The following is a 22999-nucleotide window of genomic DNA, read 5'->3' on the forward strand; positions in this document are numbered from 1 at the left end:
TTCTACTCTCATTTCGTTTTTATACTCATCAGTAAATTCGTTGTTCTACTCTCATGTTGTTTTTATGATTGACAATAAATCCATTATTCTTCTGTCGTGCAGTTTTATGTTTGTCAATAAATCCGTTGTTCTACTCTCGAACTTTTCTACGCTTTTCAATAAATCCGTTGTTATACTCTCGTGTTTTTATGCTTATCAATAAACCGTTATTCTACTCTCCTCTCTCCTGTTTTACTTTGGTATTGCTTTTATGCTTAACAGTGAATCCGTTGTTTTCCTCTCGTGTTGCTTTTGTGCTTATCTATAAATCGATTATTGAATTGTTTTTTTTTTCGCTTATCAATAAATCCATTGTTCTGTCCTTGTTTTGTTTTGTTTTTTTTTGCTCCTCAGAGAATCCGTTGTTTTATTTTCGTATTGTTTTTATGCTTGTCAATAAATCATTGGTCGCGAGTTCAAACCTGTACAATCGTGATGGAGTATTAATGCCGACAAAATCATTAACATAGCTTCCTTCAGAAGGTAATTGATATCCAGATACATCAACGATGGTAAAATAACCCCTTCCCCGACAGAGAAGACCCTTTGAATTATAACTCTTTCTACAAACACTTCATTTCATTTTATAATTTCTGTTATGGTCCTCGATGACGGTAAAGTAGATTCTGCGTTCGAAATATTTATCTTGTTTTCTTTGTAGTCTTTATGAAGTGAAACGATAGCATCTGACGAGCTGGTTAATCTCAGCATTTTTATCTCCTCTTGTGAATGTTGTGTTTACACCGAGGCCAACAACTGTCTGATTGGCGCCATTCTTAAGAGGACTGTTATTTTTACGAGGCTGGCTATGCAAGTGGGAGGATGGAGGTAGGGAAACTGTGACAGGTAATAACCCAAGGCCGTTTTATGAGACGGTATATCGGAAATGTAATATATGATTTAAAAAAAAATCCTCTACCCGTTATTTTCAGTAAGTAAAGCCTTTTTAAGCGACTACCAGACGTTCTTTTAAAACTGGTCTTGACTAACACACATGACCGCTTAATTATAATTAGTAGGCCTATATGTATTCGTGAGTTAATATCTTAAATTTTAGTTGGTTATTTAACAACGCTGTATCAACTATTACAAGGAACATCTTATTTAGTTTAAAGTAAAAATAATAGCAATAACGGCCGGTTGATATTTTATGTATGCATGTACATTCGCTGGTAAAGGGATCGTATCCGATACTTATTAACGGACGCCCCATGGGCGAGACTGTAAGAATTTGTGTTACTTGCTTACAAATGGCTTTTAAGGAACCCGAAGATTCATTACCGCCTTCACATAAGCCCACCATCGGTCCCTATCCTGTGCAAAATTAATCCAGTCTCTATCATCATATCCCACCTCCCACAAATCCGTTTTAATATTATCCCCCCATTTATGTCTCGGTCTTCCCAAAGGTCTTTTTCCCTCCGGCCTCTCAACTAACACTCTATATGCATTTCTGGTTTCGCCCATACGTGCTACATGTCCTGCCCAATATCAAACGTCTGGATTTAATGTTCCTAATTATGTCAGGTGAAGAATACAATGCGTGCAGTTCTGCGTTGTGTAACTTTCTCCATTCTCCTGTAACTTCATCCCTCTTAGCCCCAAATATTTTCCTAAGATCCTTATTTTCAAACATCCTTAATCTCAGTTCCTCTCTCAAAGTGAGAGTCAAAGTTTCACAACCATACAGAACAACCGGTAATATAACTGTTTTATAAATTCTAACTTTCAGTTTTTTTTACAGCAAACTGGATGACAAAAGCTTCTCAACCGAATAATAACAGGCATGCATTTCCCATATTTATTGCGTTTAAATCCACTCACAGATTTCTATGTTCGAAAATAAAATATAATGACTATTAATGACATTTATATTAACCATCTTAATGCCGAGGAGGACAAGCTTCAAGTTTACGAGTACAAGTCACAGTTCCGGAAACATACGTAATAAGATGTGATACAGTATAGCACAGCAATTCACCTGTAATAATCTTGGATTAGGAGAGAGCAACTCTTGGCCACTCGAGGTCGACGCGAAGACATCCAGTCTCTGTTAATTAGACAGTAGACAGAGACCCCTAATCTCATCTTTCAGAAAATCTAAATTTAGTCCTGCGTATAAGAGTGGAACCTGTTTTGAACTTCAGAACCAGCTGTACGCTGTAGTGCAAGATTACATCTCGATGCATCTCTGAGATGAGACGTAGTCCTTCACCTGTCAGGTTACCGTTTAAAACGTAAGTTAACAACCCCTTGACTCCGATACTTTTATAATAACCAAGTATTTATATACATATAATGCGAGGCAATACTTCCGTAGACCTTAGGATACTTAAATATTAATAAGCAGTTTTGATTGCGTAGGATCCATTGCAGTTTTCTTGCTATTCCTTTCACCTTCTGATTAATGTACTTACTTACTTACTGGTTTTTAAGGAACTCGCAGGTTCATTGCCGCCCTCACATAAGCCCGTCATTGGTCCCTATCCTGAGCAAAATTAATCCATTCTCTATCATCATATCCCACCTCCCTCAAATCCATTTTAATATTATCTTCCCATCTACGTCTCGGCCTCCCTAAAGGTCTTTTTTACCTCCGGCCTCCCAACTAACACTCTATATGCATTTCTGGATTCGCCCATACAGAGAAAGTATTTTGTTGTTACGAAGGCAGATCTCAGTAGCCCTTGTAACGGAAAGGAGATTTTTGATCTGCCATATGTTTATCTCTCAACACAACTTTTATTTTACTAAGAAAAATATGAATACGAAATATATAATAATAATAATAATAATAATAATAATAATAATAATAATAATAATAATAATAATAATAATAATAATAATTATTATTATTATTATTATTATTATTATTATTATTCCCATCAAGGCTGGACCATTGCTGTCCCGTTCCGACCCTAAATGAATTCTTCTGTATCGTCGTTGATTATCTAAGTCACGCTTTCCTACAGAGTGATAAATATGTATATGCTTGCCTTGGTAGCCTTTCTAAGGACTTTCTTTCACTGTTTTTTGATTATCGTTAATTTCCTCGACAGTATTCTTTGTTTTTAATTTATCTTTAATCTCACTGATTTTAATTTTACTTAAAACTGTAACTTTTGTAACTGATCTAAGGAATTTCATTTGTGCTGTTTCTGTCAGGGGTGTATTCCAGGCCTGGCGGGCCATGGCGTCGCCAAGGTAGCCTGCTATTTTTCGAGGGAGGACGGCGCAAGGACACTTTTCTGATTTTCGTATTATCGTCAAATTTTGCACTTATAAAAAGTCATATTTAAACAATTTCCGTCCACACCTGTGGAGTAACGGTTAGCGCGTCTGGTCGCGAAACCAGGTGGCCCAGGTTCGATTTCCGGTCGGGGCAAGTTACCTGGTTGAGGTTTTTCCGGAGTTTACCCTCAACCCAATATGAGCAAATGCTGAACCCCGGACTCATTTCACCGGCATTATCACCTTCACCTCATTCAGACGCTAAATAACCTAGATGTTGATAAAGCGTCGTAAAATAACCTACAAAAGAAAACAATTTCCTAGTAAAGTCTATTCTTCAGATCTAACTTCTTTATCTTCATTATCATAAAATTGCTTCAATTTTGTTATCTATATATTTATATGCAACCAACTGTTCAAACAGAATGGCCCAGTGTCTTATGCTTGGAAATCCCAGAGAAAAGAAAAGAGCAATGTTGATTTTATCAAAGCATTGAGGCAATACATTTTACTGTATTCATGTACGCAGTTCTGTGAACATGATTATGTCATTTGACTTCCATTTCTATACTTATATCCTTGTTGCGCCATCGTTGTAGCAACGTTTAATCACGCTCCTATGTTCACAACATCGTCTACTGTGTAGTTAATTTGTAAAACTTGTCACCAGAGGGCAGGTCATACACACAATGTTTATAACGACATAAAGGTCAATATTTGGAAAACTTCAACTACAGAAGTATTGATAAATAACATGCTTATTCTTGACAGCAGATTACATCGATAACAACACAGTAAGCTACTTGTATACCCAATGACGATGCTGCGAGCTTATTTACTATTGTCGTTGTATTCATAGATATATATGTTAGTTACATTATGGTTCATGATCTGACACAACAGATGGAGCGCAGTATGTGTCAATAGGTCTACAGCTTGAAGCAGTGATGGAAATGCATAGTTTATTATGATTATTATTATTATTATTATTATTATTATTATTATTATTAGTATTATTATTATTATTATTACATCGTAAAGTATGTCGTAATAGCAACTTAGAAATTTTTATAATTACTTATGTTCGACATTTTATTGTGATATGTTTGAAATGGCGTTTTATGTACATTCTTTATCTAAAGCGAAATAAAACGAAATTCTTTTAATCATCATTATCATCATCTGTATCATCAAGACAGATCAATGAGCTCCATTCAGAAGAATTCATCTTCCCATCATAGTTTGAGTCTTCCCACGTAACAACGTCCTTGTGGTCTGTATTCATTAATTCAGTGATTTTTTATATATATATATATATATATATATGTGTGTGTGTGTGTGTGTGTGTGTTAAAAAGTGTTGCATATTTTTACAGGAGGTAGCATAGGTCGAAACTAGAAAAAAAGTTCCTATAAACATGTGTCCGGAAACATATAACTGTTGAGATATGAGCCATGCTGTATTCTGGCCTACGATACCCACCTATCTGTTACGTAGACACTACAGAAGGTGCTCTGGTTACTACGTATTGTTCTATATGCTTCAGCCCTTCTTCTCAGTGAATGACGAACTCTTGCGACCACACCAATGTCATTATGTCCCCGTAGTTAGAAATTCAAAAGTCAGGTGATCAGGGAGGCCATGCTACTGGCCCTCCTCGACTAATCCATCGCCAATTAAACCTCCGGGTTAGGTATTGTCGCATGAGATATAGAAAATGAGGTGGTGTCCTGTCGTACATAAACAGAAAGACAGCCACACCACTGAATAGTGTACGTACTTACTAACACAAGTACAGTGATAGACTCCGTAGTATCCTGGACTTTTGTTTACTACTACATTGTTTGTTTACTTCTGTTGAGGGATGCTCATTGTCTGTTTACTTCTGTTGAGAGATGCTATCCATTCTCAAAACATGCAACACTGTTTTTTGTTTTTAAACGAGCGACGATCATACGCCACAATACAGAATGGCTCATATCTCAACAGATATTTGTTTCCGGACACATGTTTGTAGGAACTTATATGTATTCAAAAGATTTATACATATTGTCTTTTATTTTGCTCTTATTACTTAACTAAAACATTATGCTGCTCTTTTGTAAAGGAATGTGATCTCCCAATGCATATTCAGGGATATATATCTTTATTTCAGATGATTCTATTAATGTTCTTTATCTTCGAGTCTAACACAATTTTTAGACCTATAATATGCATTGCCATGAGTGATTTATCTCGAGAAGTTGAAAATTACGAGTTGTATTTGTTTGAACTATTTCGCGAATAACACAAACTAATGAAACTCATAAGATATTACAAATTCTTTCAATCATCTTAACCTCACAACTTTGGTCACTGCAGCTATAATCTTATAGCTATCAGCATACCTACTAAATACAAATTAAAAGTGGGTCTGGAAATTGTATATATAGACTTTATCCATTTCGGTGTTCTGCAACCTAGTCTATCGGATTAATTTATTTCCTCATTTGTTACTTGGCCAGATCTTTCAGACGCCATATTGTCGTTCGAATCTAGCGCTTGTTTTCACTGCACACATGTTTGTTACGCCTGATCGATACGAAAATGAAGTAATTGCTGAGCGATAATGTAGTATGATTCACAAATAGATGTAGAAGGTCATGATTAATTTATATCTAACATTTTATTGCATATCGTCGTTGTTCCTGCAATAACTCTTATGTGACATATTTATCGATTTTCAGATTTTTGCTCTATTAAATAACTTAAATAGTGATACAGCAAATAATAAAATCTATGTGCAATTAGGCCTATATTACTGAAAAAAAATATATTTTGCACATAGGCATTATTGCAGGAACAACGACGATATGATTGGTCTACAATCTGCATCAAATGACTGACGTAGAAGTGGAATAGCCTGAGAAATCAATTTGACCAAATATCTATCCGTTTGCATAACATCCATGGAATTAAGTTGTTTCTTAATTCATTTTAATCGGTTATTTAACGACGCTGTATCAGCTACATTTGGTGAGATGGGGACGAGAATTTGCCACGTGATTACCTAACATTCGCGTTATGGTTGGGAAAATCTCGGGAAAAACCAAACCAGCAGGTAATCAGTCCAAACGGGAATCGAACCCAAGCTCAAACATAACCCGGATCAGCAGGCAAACTCGCTCCCCCCTGAATTATGCCGATAGCCAAGATTGGTCTTATACTTAATATATTAAAAAGGCACATAAATAACACTGTTCTTGATATAGGGCTTCAGGAAAAATTTGCCTACCATTTCTCATCCATGTTGAATTTCGATGTTGAATAATCTCTGCAGATGAAAGCGTCGTTAAATAGAAAACTGATATTACGTCACTATCGCCCAACAATCTCGTTATTGCATGGATATTAACTTACAGTGTCGAAAGTCGTACTGTATAATCCCACAATAAAATGTAACTGTGCAGTGGGTTTTTCCTCCTCGATTAGTTGAATACGAAAGCATAAAACAATAAGCAGTTACAATGCGCCTTCTTTCAGTAAGATAGATTGGGAAGTCCACTTTATTGAAATGAATAAGATGTCAAAGCCCTCCAGAAGGCAGGTCGACAACATTCACGAAAGGAAAAGAGAAGCTGTTTATTTTATTCTAACCAATTGCTTTTCACAATCGTGTCGACTCTACCGTACCTCAGCTGATGACTGAAGTAGTTCCGGATCCAGCCATTTCTTATTGTGTCCTGAATTGCATTCCTAAACTAATATGTTACAACTTCCATTTTTCTATAAACACTTTTAACACTCATATCACCAGGGTTGGCGAGTAAATTACCTGTACGTATTTTGCGTGTAATTTACATGTAAATAAGTGGACTAATGTAGAAAACTCTTTTATACACGGAATAATAAACTAACATTGATTGATTTTGACAATCTAAACATCAATTACTTCATTCCTTTTAAGTTCTGATAAGAAAAATGTCTGTTGCAACAGAAAAAAAAAGTTATGATTTGTGATTTCATACTGTAGTTTCTACATAGATTATAACATTTGTTCATACTTACTTTCATTCACTCTAATACTTAGAATAGTACATTATGCAACGAGCCTATAATGGTAGTAATTAAGACGCGAGTATGTTTGTTTATGAAACGAGCGCAAGCGAGTTTCAGAATTTTCATACGAGCGTCTTAATTACCATTATAGGCAAGTTTTATACGACTTTTTGTGCTCGACCATATTTCTAACTTGAAATTATTCATAAGTATTCATGTTATAGTTATCTAAGTAGCCACCGGCGTGGCTCAGTCGGTTAAGGCGCTTGCCTGCCGGTCTGAAGTTGCGTTCGGGCGCGGGTTCGATCCCCGCTTGGGCTGATTACCTGGTTGGGTTTTTTCCGAGTTTTTCCCCAACCGTAATGTGAATACGAGGCAATCTCTGACGAATCCTCGGCCTCATCTCGCCAAATATCATCTCGCTATCACCAATCTCATCGACGCTAAATAACCTAGTAGTTGATACAGCGTCGTTAAATAACCAACTAAAAAAAAAAAGTTATCTAAGTGAGGAGTGGAACTGACCTTCTAAATTGTGAGATGTGCGCAGACGCGAAAGTATTGATTTTTTCCGAGGAACGAATGTCATTGACCTTTGATATAATCTAGAGAATAACGTGAACATTAATCTTGATATAACCTGGAAATTGATTTAGAATTGAAAACCGAGATGACAAATTGAATTTATTTTAATATTATTTACAATTAACGCTAATTATTATAGTAACAGAACATAACCTTCTGCGACAGTATTGGATTTCCAGCCTCCGTGACGTTTCGCTAGTTATCTTTCGATTGCATATCCGAGAATAATCGATACTTGCGGTTTTATAATGGTACAATGGTGATTTCTCATTGGCTTAACAACTGAACTATAATAAATAGGTGTACTTTAATGAGGTGCATTAAAGGGCTACTGCCAGGTGTATAATTACTACATTTCGGCATGGTCGAGCATAAAAATAGCAATGCTTTGCTTACTTTCAGTTTGTTTATTGGAAAAACCTCATAACATCTGAACTAATTAATTTTTGGGAGACTTTGTATAGGCTATATATAACTTACACCTGGTGTTTAAAATGAATATCGGGGGTATAGGCTTTGTTGTATTTATTACATTTAACGTACAATTATAAATAATACATGAAATGAAAGAGCAACTCGTTCAATTTTGTACGCGCATGCACTGTTGCCTCTGTCTGCCGTTAGAAAGCGCGTTGAACGGATGAGAGAGTTTTTCACGTGTAGCCCCAAGAAATCTGTTCGGAAGGCTAGTCGTGAATTAGCAATTCCAGCGACGTCTGTGTGGAGGATTTTAACGAGACGCATATGGAAGTACGCGATTGGTTAAATGACGTTGTACCCGACTGCTGTATTGGCCGAAAGGGGCCGAATGACAGAGCTTGTTTCGCATGGCCTCCACATTCACCAGATCTTAAATTCATATTTATGTTTGTTCCGACTTCTCATTCCATTTTCTATACATTTTTTGGTCGATTTTACTTTCTTCTCATATTTCAAATGATGTATCAATGAAAATTCATTGCACATTTTTTACACGAAACTTAAATATTATTCCAGCTGTTTTGCTCCAGGAACTACCTTAAAAAGCGGAATTTTTCAGTGAGATCAACCGCTGGTTGTCAGTGCTTCACCTGATCGGACTGATCCGGTATAGAAAACATCTAGAGGTGGAGAGGATAGGAGGGTCATGTGATTCCGTTCGACTCCGTGCGTAATGTTCTACTAATGTTCATGTCTTAACATAACGTCTTGAGTTTGCGGGTGGAAGCAGCGGCGGGAACGGGGAGGATCTGCCGCTGATCGGCCGACAGAAACACCGGGACTCGCTGTAGTAGACTACTTGCAAATGTTGAGATACAGAATTCACCTTGAATGGAATGTAGAAACGATCCTAGCAAGTTTGTTATGCGCACGAGACCGATGTTAAAATTCGAGTAAGCTATAATGAGATACTGTATAGGCCTATGTACAAAATGTGGCTTGATTTACAAAGGTACCGTCTTTCTTGCAGACAGACCAGCCCAGAGGTCAGACACTGGACGACACACCCAGCCCAATGTGAGCAACTACCAACAACAGAGCGAAGACGAGGTGCGTCGCGTCCAGCCGCTTCCAGATCTGGTGCTGAGCACGGTGTCGGGCCAGGCTCCGCGAAGTGCCGCCCCAGAGGCCCCGGTGCCAGTCCCCCCACCACGCCGCCGTGCTTCCGACGTGGACAGAGACTGCCCCCAGCCACCGCCACGACGTCCTCGACGTCGCAGATGCTCGTCCTGCCGGGGGGCCAGAATCTCCTGGATGCAAATCGGCAAAGAGCTTCGGAAGATTGCTGACGAGTTTCGAACTGGATCCCATCTACAGGTTGGTGAGTTTTTAATTCTAAACGTGTGCATCCTGTATAATCACTAGATTCGCGATTGATTATTTTGCACAACAACTTATTTCTTTCTTGTTATTTTTATACATTCCACCAAAAGTAGCGAAGTTCTGTTCATGATTGTTTGTTGATATTTTGTATCAGCGATATCAAGGTTAAGGCTTTCGCATTCCTACTGTTCTCCAACCAGGAGATCAACCGTGAAAGGAAGGTGCTTACTATTGCGTCATCTATTGGAGCGAAGTAGAGAGATAATATTATCGTTATAACGTCAGTTTAAAAACCATGCGCTCTTCTGCATATGTTATTTCCTATATGGAGGGATTAAGAGACCAGGAGATTAACAGTAATCTAATTTTGTAACTAGGGTAGTATAAATACTGTCCGTTACTCAGGAGAAGACGAGCGGAAAGAATGTGACTTTCTTGACTATCGCTGCTGATTATTATAAACATCGCTCAGATAAGCATCCCAGTAGCCAGGTTATTACTCGTGCAGGAAACATGAGTAACAATGCGTATGGAAATTAAAGCTGAGTTGAACAGAAGGAGCCCTAATGTTTCCGCTTACTGCAGTACAAATATAGCACTGTTGTCGTACGTTATCTGTTCACATCCCTTCCTCCTCAGTCTGCTCTCGTCTTCTCCTGAGTCACCGACAGTATGTGTGTAACAATGTTATTGTTTGTGCTGTGAGAGCGAGCCAATAGAGATACGAGTACCCACTTGTGTGATCTTATGACACCAACATTCATTCACAGCATTACCCCGCTCCGTTTCATTCCGCAAAGACTTTCTCGTGGTTGGAGCACAGTATGTAGGGTAAAGTTGCTTATTTCCGTGATACCCCTAACCTCGTGATACTTTTTTTTTTAAATTGAATGTCAGTCAAAGCTTTGCCGCTCGACCATAACAGTCCACACCTGTGGAGTTACGGTTAGCGCGTCTGCCCGGGTTCGATTCCCGGTCGAGGCAAGTTACTTGGTTGAAGTTTTTTCCGGGGTTTTCCCTCAACCCAATATGAGCAAATGCTGGGTAACTTTTGGTGTTGGACCCCGGACTCATTTTACCGGTATTATTACCTTCATCTCATTCAGACGCTAAATAACCTAAGCTGTTGATAAAGCGTCGTAAAATATCCCAATTAAATAAAATAAAAATCGACCATAGCGCCAGACATCTTTCTCGAAAGAGTGCATCTTTCGCCTACTTTTGAGACATGCATCGGTGAACTTCCTAGCAAGGTAGGTACCCAATACCGTGACATTCAATGAAAAAAACGTATCACGGAATTAGGAGTATCACGGAATGAGGCAACTTTACCCTATATGGAGCACACCAACATATTCACTCCAAGCCACCGGCATAGCTCAGTCGGCTAAGGCGCTTGCCTGCCGATCCGGAGTTGCGTTCGGGCGCGGGTTCGATTCCCGCGTGGGCTGATTACCTGGTTTGGTTTTTCCGAGGTTTTCCCCAATCATAAGACAAATGTCAGGTAATCTATGGCGAATCCTCGGTCTCATCTCGCCAAAATATCATCTATCACCAATCCCATCGACGCTGAATAACCTCGTAGTTGATATAGCGTCATTAAATAACCAAGAAAAATATAAAAAATATATTCACTCCATGAAGGTAGTAACTTTTGGAGTAACGGTTAGCATGCGGGCTCGGGTTCAAATCCTGGTAGGGACAAGTTACCTGGTTGAGTTTTTCCGGGATCGTTCCTCTATTAGTTAAGAGGAAATGCTGAGTAATTTTGGTCACTGGACCCTGGACTAATTTCACTGGCATTGTCACCTTCAACTCACATGCTAGATAACCATAGTAGTATAAAGCGTTGTAAAAAAGTGAAACGACCCGAACATTGCCGAACTTTCAGCTTTGCCTTCGATTAACATAGGCATAATCTGATCAGTTACAGGATACGAACGTCACTATTGGGGATGGTGAAAAATTCGGGTGGGAGATGAATTAACCACACAGATTGTGAGATTGTGATTTGAAATACAATATATTTTTTATTTTTAATAAAATATAACTAGGCCTATATAAGCATAATTACTCATGGTTATTCGAATCTAGAGCTGAATGATGTTATGCGATGCTATACAATGTTTCCGTAACTTTGTGCCAATTTCTAGAACTGGTAAAGTGTGTTGCAAGGAGTAATTTGAGGTAAGGAACTCAAGTACAGTAACACATTATTTAGAAATTTATTAGCAATTTCTGAGGCAAATGCTCCCGCAGTTACTAGAGGAAGTTCTACTTGTTTTTCGTGAAAATATGTGGCTTCAGCATTTTGGTGTCCCGGCATATTGCACGTAGTCCATCAATATACAGGAGTATTCTATAGTGTATTTCGAAACTTCTCGGCTAAATGTGAAGACTGTATTCAACCAGAGCATTCAACATTTTACGTGATTTCGACAAGTCTCAAAATGCTATTACTTCTTCTTCTTCTTCTTCTTCTTCTTCTTCATCATCATCATCATCATCATCATCATCATCATCATTATTATTATTATTATTATTATTATTATTATTATTATTATTATTATTAATATTTAACATATCACTAAAATAATACTTACTTACTGGCGTTTAAGGAACCCGGAGGTTCATTGCCGCCCTCACATAAGCCCGCCATCGGTTCCTATCCTGAGCAAGATTAATCCATTCTCTATCATCATATGTCACCTCCCTCAAATCCATTTTAATATTATCTTCCCACCTACGTCTCGGCCTCCCTAAAGGTCTTTTTCCTTCCGGCCTCCCAACTAACACTCTATATGCATTTTTGGATTCGCCCATATGTGCTACATGCCCTGCCCATCTCAAACGTCTGGATTTAATGTTCCTAATTATGTCAGGTGAAGAATACAATGCGTGCAGTTCTGTGTTGTGTAACTTTCTCAATTCTCCTGTAACTTCATCCCTCTTAGCCCCAAATATTTTCCTGAGAACCTTATTCTCAAACATCCTTAACCTATGTTCCTCTCTCAAAGTGAGAGTCCAAATTTCACAACCATAAAGAACAACCGGTAATATAACTGTTTTATAAATTTTAACTTTCAGATTTTTTGACAGCAGACTGGACGATAGAAGCTTCTCAACCGAATAATAACAGGCATTTCCCATATTTATTCTGTTTTTAATTTCCTCCCGAGTATCATTCATATTTTACTGTTGCTCCAAGATATTTGAACTTCTCCACTTCTTCGAAAGATAAATTTCCAATTTTTATATTTCCATTTCGTACAATATTCTCGTCACGAGACATAATCATATACTTTGTCTTTTCAGGATTTACTTCCGTACCTATCTCTTTACTTGCTTCCAGTAAAATCCCCGTGTTTTCCCTAATCGTTTGTGGATTTTCTCCTAACATATTCACGTCATCCGCATATACAAGCAGCTGATGTAACACGGTCAATTCACTAAAATAATAGAGGTTAAAATTTCGATTACGCAGCTTGCGTGTAGGTTGTAGAGAGCGAGATTCCTGCTGATACGAAACGTACGAACGCAGGTTCTAACACGTTTTACAGAGACTTAATTCTATGAATAATTTTCCACTATAAAAATTCCCTGTCTAAGTGCCTAATGCTGTACCGATCCATTGCGTTAGAATGACAGACAATATTTTTCAGACACGAGTTGTTTCACCGAAAAAGTGATTTACCGTATGCGGGAGGAGGTGACATAAGTGCCGATTACTGCTGCAACGAAGCGCGCTGCCACCACTCTCAAATTGTAAATGGATCTTTTTGGATAGAAGTGGGATTGTGAATTGTTAAGAAATTGTGGAATGCTACAACTCTAGCAGAGGAAATAGGAGTCTGATGAGAAAAACCTACCTACAACAGAACTCCGAACTTCACTTTACTTAGTCGGGATTTGAGCCAATCTATCTGTGTGCAAAAGGTTTTTTTTTTTAAGTGCACGATTTAATTACGTTTTTTTCCAACTGTATTATCTTACACCAGAGTTTTTATTTTTATGAATTCACTTAGTATTCCGTGATTAAAATAAAATTTATTGTTGTACTGAATTTTTAAACGCTGCGTTGTTTTATTAGCCTCCTGAATACTGAGAGTACAAGATTATGATATAAGATGTATGTGCACAGACCCGAAGTATAGTATAATATACTTGAATTTGTACCATAACTAACCTGCAGAATTTTTCAGGATTTTTCCTCATGTCAGTTACTTTTTTTTAAGTATGGAATTATATTTGTTATGAAACCCCAACGTAAGTCCAGATGTTTGAGATGGGCAGAGCATGTAGCACGTATAGGCGAATCCAGAAATGCATATAGAGTGTTAGTTGGGAGGCCGGAAGGAAAAAGACCTTTGGGGAGGCCGAGACGCAGATGGGAGGATAATTTTAAAATGGATGATTTGAGGGAGGTGGGATGTGATGGTAGGGATTGCATTAATCTTGCTCAGGTTAGGAACCGATGGCGGGCTTATGTGAGGGTGGCAATGAACCTCCGGATTCTCTAAAAGGCCATTTGTAAGTAATTAAGTAAGTAGAATGACGTTGAACTTAAAAATAACACAACAAATGTCTCGGGACTGAGGAGGATACTTCTAAATCTTCATTAAAGCAAGTCATTAAGATTTTGTTTGATGTTGAAGTATGTATTTTAAAGCTTCAGCTCCTTCCTTTCTCTATGACGTCACAGTTAATGTCATGAAGTAAACAAAAACGAAAGAAAATATGCCATTTAATTTCCCCTTCCATATTGTCGTTTGCAATCAAATTAGTTAAAGCTTCCATAATATCTGTCATCACTTAGTTCCACGTAATGCCCGCAAGGTGGCATTAGCATTTATTTCATTACATGTCATACGACTTTTTTTTTTTTTTTTAGTCTTTGTGGAAATGACATTATTATTAACATTATTATCATTATTCTTTTATTGTCTTTTAATTTCCCACACATTACTTTATTGCAGTTTCACATGTCTGTCAGATCTAACCCAATTCAATTGGTCTTTCCTTTGTTCGTCGCTTATAGAAGCGTATTGATGGAATCTGATCGAATCGCCATTATAGTCAATTGACTTATTGTCCCCCTGGCGGTAGGGGAGCAGTACTACACTAGTTCAATTCATTAATTTTTCTCTTTATTCTCCCGTGTCATCGGTTTTGGGTGGGGGTGGGTGTGGGTGTGGGGTCGGATTCATTTAATGAGAGTAGCTAGCTGTCCAAGTGTAGTTACAGTTTCACACAGATGGCAGCACTTTTGTGGGTCAGGTTTGTTGGATGATAGTAACACGCGACAGAACTGATTGCTGAGGGGAAGTTCGGGCGGGAATTTTTGGGAGGGGAGGAAGAGGAGGTTGACATGCATGTCACTTGATATGACATCGTCTGACACTCCACTTAAACCTTCGGAAATTACTGTTGCTCCCCATGAAATCCCAATGGATCTTTTCCCTTTTTATTTCGTATATGTTACACACTCCAGTTAACCGTATTTCAGGCGGCTTTTGAATGATTCAGATTAATGTATACGTTTCAATCAATTCCCTGTTTATGTTTAAATAATGATAATTAGTCTCGTCGTTAACGCCATCTTTAATTCAAGTTAATTTGCGTAGTGGCACTTAGTCAACTTTAGTAGAAAAAAGTGCTTTGTACAAAAAGGGGTTATGTTTGTGTTTGCCTTAGAACCTTAATGTGACTGAAATATTTATTTATTTATTTATTTATTTCATCACTACTATAGAACGTGTGTTCCAATTACAGTAGGATATATGAATATAAATATAATTATCATGAAACTATATATATATATATATATATATATATATATATATATATACACACACAGTAGGCCTATATTTATTGTTCTTTATAACATAAGATACACATTTAAATATTTAAGCATGACAAAGTACGAATCAGTTCTAATAATTCTTAACAGTACTTAAATCATTGACATCAAGTAATGCTTTATATAACTTTTTCTTGTACATATTATACGATAACGAAAAATCTAAATCCTGTTTATTTGATAGATGATTGTATGTTCGAAGCATTAATAAAAGTGGAGACATTTTATGAGATTGTGTTTTTGATGCCTGTAAATAAAAGAAAGATCGTTTTCTCAAATTTGATTTACCAAAATTGAAACTAATTAGCTGTAGAAGATTAGGGTTGTCTATTAAACCATTAAGGGTGCTATCATAGACATTTCGCTAGCCCGCACTACGAGCGTGCTAAACTAGCCCCGGCTATCGACTGGTTACTTGTACAGAATTCATATCGTATCATATCGCTAAACTGGTTTATGAATACGAAAAACGTTAGTTCGCTGATCATCCACCGGAAGCCCGCGCTAAGAATGTCTTTGAATACGGTCCATGGTTTTGAACAAATACATTCATTGTGCTGTTATCCTACGATTACTGAGAGATGGTATATTACATTCAACAAGCATGGATTCATAAGATTGAAATATGTTGTAATATGAATGTTTTTTCATATATAGCAGTTTTAGGATTTTATTCTGTACTCTCTCTAGAATGACCGAGTGCGAGTGATAGTGAAGGTTCCAAACTATAGATTATATCTAGAGACAGGCAAAATATGAATTTTTATATTCTAAACCAGTGGTTTCCAACCTGGGAGATCATGATCTCGTGGGGGGGGGGGTGTAAGCTGAGGGGGATTGCGAGATGATTTACAAAATAAAACAACAAAAAAAAGGCCTTATTAACATACACGTACTGTGTTTTAAGAAACATAAACAATATTCAGCATAATAAAAAAAAGTTTCAGTAGACTAATTATGCATTAAAGTAAACAATAATTTTATTAATGTGACAAATATGCCTGGTTTTCAGAAATTATCTCTCAAATGTGGAATCTGTGTTCGACACACACACAATGACATCACTTTCAAGTTCAATGAGATTTCTCATCTTTGTTTTGTTGGTAATCATAGACGAGAAGTTTATTTTGCATAAATATGAGTTTGCAAATGTTATAAAAAAATTCAGCAGCTTCTTTTGCAAGATCGAAATATTATACACCTGGCGTCCTGAATCTGGTGTTCTTTCAATGACATTTGGTGCTCTCGTCATGCAAGTAAAAATTTCGAAGTTGGTTAGCCTGTGTTTATGTTGACTGGCTTGTACTCATGAGAGAATGCCATTGATCAAGTATACACAAATAACATCAGAATATGTAATGTCGACTATACATATCGTTGTTGACATGCATATCGATATCCATAGCCGTTTTAGTTTTCGGTTTATTGCGAATCAAAAATCTTCACGTTCACGTTCTTCGCTTCCCGTTCTCGTTCTGGTTCTCATTTCCGATCTATTGTGGACCAGCCTTAAGGGGTTAGGTACAGCTTACAGCAGTAAAATTTTGGAAATATTCAACATTTTTTCCTCCATTACTGTATTTTGTACAATAATGAAAATTAGTATGTGTAAAACACTGTCCATATGCTATAAGAAAAAAAATATTTTTACGATTTAAAAAAATTTATATATATATGTATATATGTGTATATATATATATATATATATATATATATATATATATATATATATATTCATTTCACTGTGCAGTGATGAAGCGTTTCCCACATAACTCAAAAACTATTCAACCTTCTGTGATGAAATGTTTTGTATATATTTATTTATTTATTTAACCTGGTAGAGATAAGGCCATCAGGCCTTCTCTTCCCCTCTATCAGGGGATTACAACTACAATATTAAGAATACAATTACAATTATAATTACAATTAATATTAAATTTACAGTTACAATAAAAATCAAAGTACTAAAAGATTAACTGATTAATAAAAGCTAGACAGTTTATTGTAAAAGTTAAGAAGAGAGAAGCATTTCTTTTATTGATTAAGTACAAATTAAACCCACTCTACGCAGTAAGAAAATGCTTAATAAGCTTGCTTTTGAACGCTACTAAATTCCGACAGTCTCTGATGTCACTGGGTAGGGTATTCCACAAGCGCGAGAGCGAGATTGTGTATGATGATGAATACGATGATGTCTTATGTGTTGGTATGGCTAGTATATTTATATTTATGCATGTCATATCTATAATATGGTGCAAGATCACTTCTCTACCTTTGATAGATTGTCTAATAAAAAATAAATTCATTTAAAAATTATCAAATATCAGTATTTTCTTCTAACACAAAATAAGAAAAAATATTTATTAAGGAATATAGTTGAAAGAGCATGATATTTTAAAAATGAGATTCAGCAATAAAATAAAAGAGAGAGAACATGAAAATGTTAACAAGTTTATGAGTTATGAGGGAAATGCTTTATCACTGCAGAGTGAACTACCACCATTATGAATTTTGAAAAAAAATGTAAATATTTTTTTTAATCGTAAAAATATTTTTTTTTCATGTAGCAGAAGGGCAGTGTTTTACACATACCAATTTTCATTATTGTACAAGACACAGTAATGAAGGAAAAAAATGTTGGACATTTCCAAAAATTTTACTTCTGTAAGCTGTACCTAATCCCTTAAGCGGTGGAGACTAGATCCATATGAATTCACCGTAGCGCAGTTACAGGGGAAAAAAACTTTAAAAGAAGCTAATAATTTACATCTCTTCTTACATGGTGGGCCTACATAATCCTCTGGTTGTCAATTAAAAAATGTTAGCATGTACTTGGTTCATTTTTCTTCTGAAGCAGCAGTCCATCTAGAACTTTTTTTTTTTTTTTTTTTTGTAGATCGTGTAAAGCGATTGTCCCCCGCTGCCTACGCGTATTGTTGTTTACGACTCTCTAGAGACGTTACTTTTTTAACCTGCGTGTAGGAAACTGTCATCATCTATTTTGTAATAAGTTGCTTTTTGTTTCATTTCTGCACGGTATCTGATTTTTTTTCCACATTCTACTCGGAATACATTTCCTGCTAAACCCATTAATCAAAAGCTACATGTATTCCGAGATAAGGGAAGAACTCTGCGGTATATGCTGAGGAGGCTTACAACGGAATCTCTCAGAGGAATTAAAACCCAATCATGCGCCTGACGACAGTCTATTATTTATTTTTAGTTTCCACATCATGATACAGAGGACTCTGCTTTCGTTCTCTCATTTTTTCATCCGTCTGATCTCTTCCCCATGTCTTGTGATGTCTATTGTTACGGAGCTCCTATCTTTAAGAACCATCTCGTTCCTTTTGAATTCTTTTTTTTTCACGGGTCTGTAAAACTGCGGCTACACCTAAAACACTGAATTCATACTTTCAAGTTCTCCCATACTTTTTTTCCTATATTAAGGATATCCTATCTCTTTTTCTCCCTGTCTCTTACTCCACCCTTGTCATTTTCTTCGCTGTTTTCACCCTTCTCTATAATCCTCTCCCTTCCATTTTTCCCACCACCCTTCAGTAGTCTTATAAGAAGATTTTCGAGATAATGAAATGGGACAATTCCACAAATTATTTTCCTCTAGTTTCCTCCCCGTCTTTATGCGACTTTATTCGGTGTTATATTCTGTCTCTACTTTATCAGTTTCACTTTCGCGTATTTTTCCCCTTCCTGCATCCGTCTTAATTTCTTAGTAATTAATTGGATGTCTCTTATATTGTCTCCAGTTCTGTGTGATGTGTTGTATAGTCAACAGGCTAAGTCCGTAACAACTCGAAAAATCTGATAAAAAGTTCCAACAAAATCTAATCCATTTTCTTTCTCCATTAATCAACTCGGAGTCAGCAGACTTAGAGAAAATTCGATTTAATCATTATTTAATCATTTTTGCTGAATTAAGCGTTAATGAATGTTGTGGACTGTGCACTGTTTTATTTTTTAACGGGTTGTTTGGCAACATTTCCTGATATGGTCGACGAAAAACTATCTCGATCATCGCTTTCTGGCATTGTGAAGGATTAATTATCCCCGATAGTAGGATGAATTTATATGAAAATGCTTAATTAATTTTATATCCTTAATTGGAGCTGCTGTTATAAATTAATAAATTAACTTGCTATTACCAATCAAGATATAGACGAAAAAATGTTTTAAATAATTATTGAAGATTCCTGTACAACTTCCTGTATGTATTTTCCTGTTTTACAGATCTATTAGGGATGGAAAAAATAAAATATAATGTGTTCAAAGGTACAACAGGTTCATGTACTTTGGAACATACCCTCTTTTAAATTGGAACACATGGAATATAGGAGGGAATATAGCTGTAAAAACTGACAATCATATTTAAAATGTATTTTCCATCATAAACCAGAGCAGGCTTCTCTGATTGAGATTTTATTTCCTGGAGGAGCAATAACTGCTTCAACAGCTTTCTTCAAGGCATCCGGATCAATTGGGGGCCTCTTAACTCCAGACTTACTTCGTGACAGGATCTTAAAATAAAAGAAAAACAAAAACCGATAGTATCATGTACCTTTGAACATGTTCCACGGTACAAGATGTTGTGTGTTCGAAGGCACAAGAGGGTGTACGTTTAAACAAATATGGCTCCCAAAACTAGTGGTTCGAATAAATCATGGAAATTCAAATATGTTATTACTCACCAGATGATAGGGAACACACTGTACTTGATTGATAGTAACAAATACAATCTGGTTTTGAGTTGGAAAACATATATCAATGAACGAAATCTTTACTTTCGGGTCCACATTGTGGAGTAACGGTCAGCGCGTCTGGCCGCGAAACCAGGTGGCCTGGATTCGAATCCCGGTCGGGGCAAGTTACCTGGTTGAGGTTTTTTCCGGGGTTTTCCCTCAACCCAATAGGAGCAAATGCTGGGTATCTTTCGGTGCTGGACCCCGGACTCATTTCACCGGCATTATCACCTTCATATCATTCAGTCGCTAAATAACCCAGATGTTGATACAGCGTCGTAAAATAACCCAATAAAATAAAAAATAAATTTACTTTCGTTACTAAAAAATTCTTTTATCCACAGAACTCACACTTTGCAATAAATCAAACCGAAACTACGACCAGAGCTACTTAGCGACTTTCTCTACATTCTACTTCAGTTTGAGTCCTCTAGGTAGTAGAAAAAATAAAAAAACAGAAAATGTGCAAAGGTACACTATGATAAAGGTGCAACAGCATCCCCTGTACTTGCAAAATAATCCCTTAAATTATATTTCAACAAATTTTTCAGAAGTTAAAATACTTCATTTCTTGCAATCACTCACTTACGCCACTGTTGCTTTTAATCCCTCATACGTCCTTATGTCTTCACATCACCTTCTTCTAGTTATAAATGTATTTTGACACTAGGATTGGTTATAGTCTAAAGATGCTTTCTGTTTGACTGCTGTAATATCCATGCATATAGCAACAGCTCGCAATACTCCAATATTTACACTTCAACCCCCAGTGTCGTATATTTTATAGTCTTTGAAGGAAGAGAAGAAAAAGTAAGGAAAAACTTTGTAGGAGATAATCCCCTGATTTCATCACGTAATCTCGTTCATAACCATAATAGCACCTCCATTCACAGCTCCCTCGATGGCTGACGTTTACATGATGGTCCTCCTTCTCGGGAACCTTGATAACTGCACATTAATGTCACAGCATCCTCCAAGTTTATGCTCGTCATGGTCTCCTATGTGCTGGGCCTATATATTGACAGAGGCTTTCAAGAGGATTGGACTGGGATAAAGTTGGGGTGGAAACAGAAAAGGCAAAGGGCATACAAATCCCATCTGTCCCTCATAACCTTTGACTACTTCGCCCTTAGGAATTGTTTGTTCAGTTAAGGAAACGCGTAGTGAATTGAACGTGTTAGTGCCTCCCTTCAATTCTCTGTCCCATATATGGCGTGCTTGTTTATGCAGGAGACTGATTTCGCGGCGGATCTTATTATTTGTTTTTGTGTTTATGTATTTTTCACGCCTACTTGTACACTCCTACACGCCACAAAGGCTGTTACGTGCCTTGTGCAACATCGAACTCTTTATTGTTTCAATTGTCGAGGAGATAGTTGAACTGTATTTATTTATTATCTCGCATTTATGATGTGCACTAGTCTGGTAACTGTTCTACAAAAATATAGACCAATAATTTACAAGCTAAAGTGAAAATCTCTGTAAAGTGGTTGGTTGATTTCGAAAGACTGCAGATGTAGTCAACTAAACCTTTATACCATACCTGCACAAACAGCGCTCAACGAGCGCGCGCGCTCCTTCGGAGCGGGAGAGCCGTGTTTACCGTCCGCCGAAACGGAGAGGAAGATACGTCAGAATGACATTACACTTTGCGTTAGGTAGAGGAGAGGGAAACGACCACTCACTTATCTAGTGGAGTGCAGTGTGTAGGCCTATTCTCAGCAACTGTTTCACGTTGTTCACCTACTGCTACAGTACAGTATGGAGGAATCTAAAAGACGGAACATAACATTTAACGATTTACAGCTCGAACTTATTGATCTTCAATGTGACCTAAGGGCTAAAGATCGTTTGAATAATACTACTAGCCTGGTTGAGTTTTACAAGACTAAACATTAGCAATAATATCCACGACTACAAAGGCTGGCTGTGAAAATGATTGCTATGTTTGGCTCAACATTTATATTTGTGAGCAACTGTTTTCTATAATCAACTTTAATAAAGGCAGACATCGAATATCTGTAACTGATGTTTCATTACGATCAGTAGGCTATTGTTCCTTTCAGCTGCCAACAGCATGAAACCTCGTTTTGATGTACTGATAAATAAAGATATAACAAAATTATATTGTACATTTAAATAGCTATAAAATTTCTATTATTTCTGTAAAATAAATATTTCTTTATTAATTAATAATAGTCCAAGATAGTTTTGCAAACACTGAACGGGAATTCATTTCATAAACACTGTTACTAGTACTGCATTTCCTTTTGTGTATATTTTGTACGAGATCACCCTTTCTTCCAGTCCACCCTTATACAGAGCGCAGCTAATATGTGCATTCCGCTCATGAGCTGTGAGCCGGCTCGGAGATCGCAAAACTTGTGCAGGGCTGCTTTATATAATTATATTAGTGTAGCAGAGTTTAATTTTTTGGTAGGTTATTTTACGACGCTGTATCAACATTTTAGATTATTTAGCATCTGAATGAAATGAAGGTGATAATGCCGGTTAAATGAGTCCGGGGTCCAGCACCGATAGTTACCCAGCATTTGATCATATTGGGTTGAGGGAAAACCCGGAAAAAATCTCAACCAGGTAACTTTCCCCGACCGGGACCTGAATCTGTACTGGGACTATCTTTAAGACCAGTAAAGTAGGTTATCAGGAACTGGGCTCTCAAGAA

At 36.9% G+C, this 22999-nt stretch overlaps 1 protein-coding gene across 3 annotated transcripts in view; it reads left to right on the plus strand.

Moving 5' to 3' along the window:
- LOC138698325 (E1A-binding protein p400-like) overlaps positions 1-22999 on the plus strand; it is a 111393-nt gene that overhangs the window by 69160 nt on the left and 19234 nt on the right. For 2 of the 3 annotated variants that reach the window (XM_069824164.1, XM_069824163.1), the window contains exon 2: positions 9344-9690. In XM_069824164.1, coding sequence (XP_069680265.1) covers positions 9344-9690 — 347 coding nt within the window. Of the gene's footprint in view, positions 1-9343; positions 9695-22999 lie in introns of all 3 variants that reach the window. The other variant, XM_069824165.1, reaches the window with a different exon arrangement.

This window comes from Periplaneta americana, chromosome 4, assembly GCF_040183065.1.
Source record: "Periplaneta americana isolate PAMFEO1 chromosome 4, P.americana_PAMFEO1_priV1, whole genome shotgun sequence".
NCBI lineage: Eukaryota > Metazoa > Arthropoda > Insecta > Blattodea > Blattidae > Periplaneta > Periplaneta americana.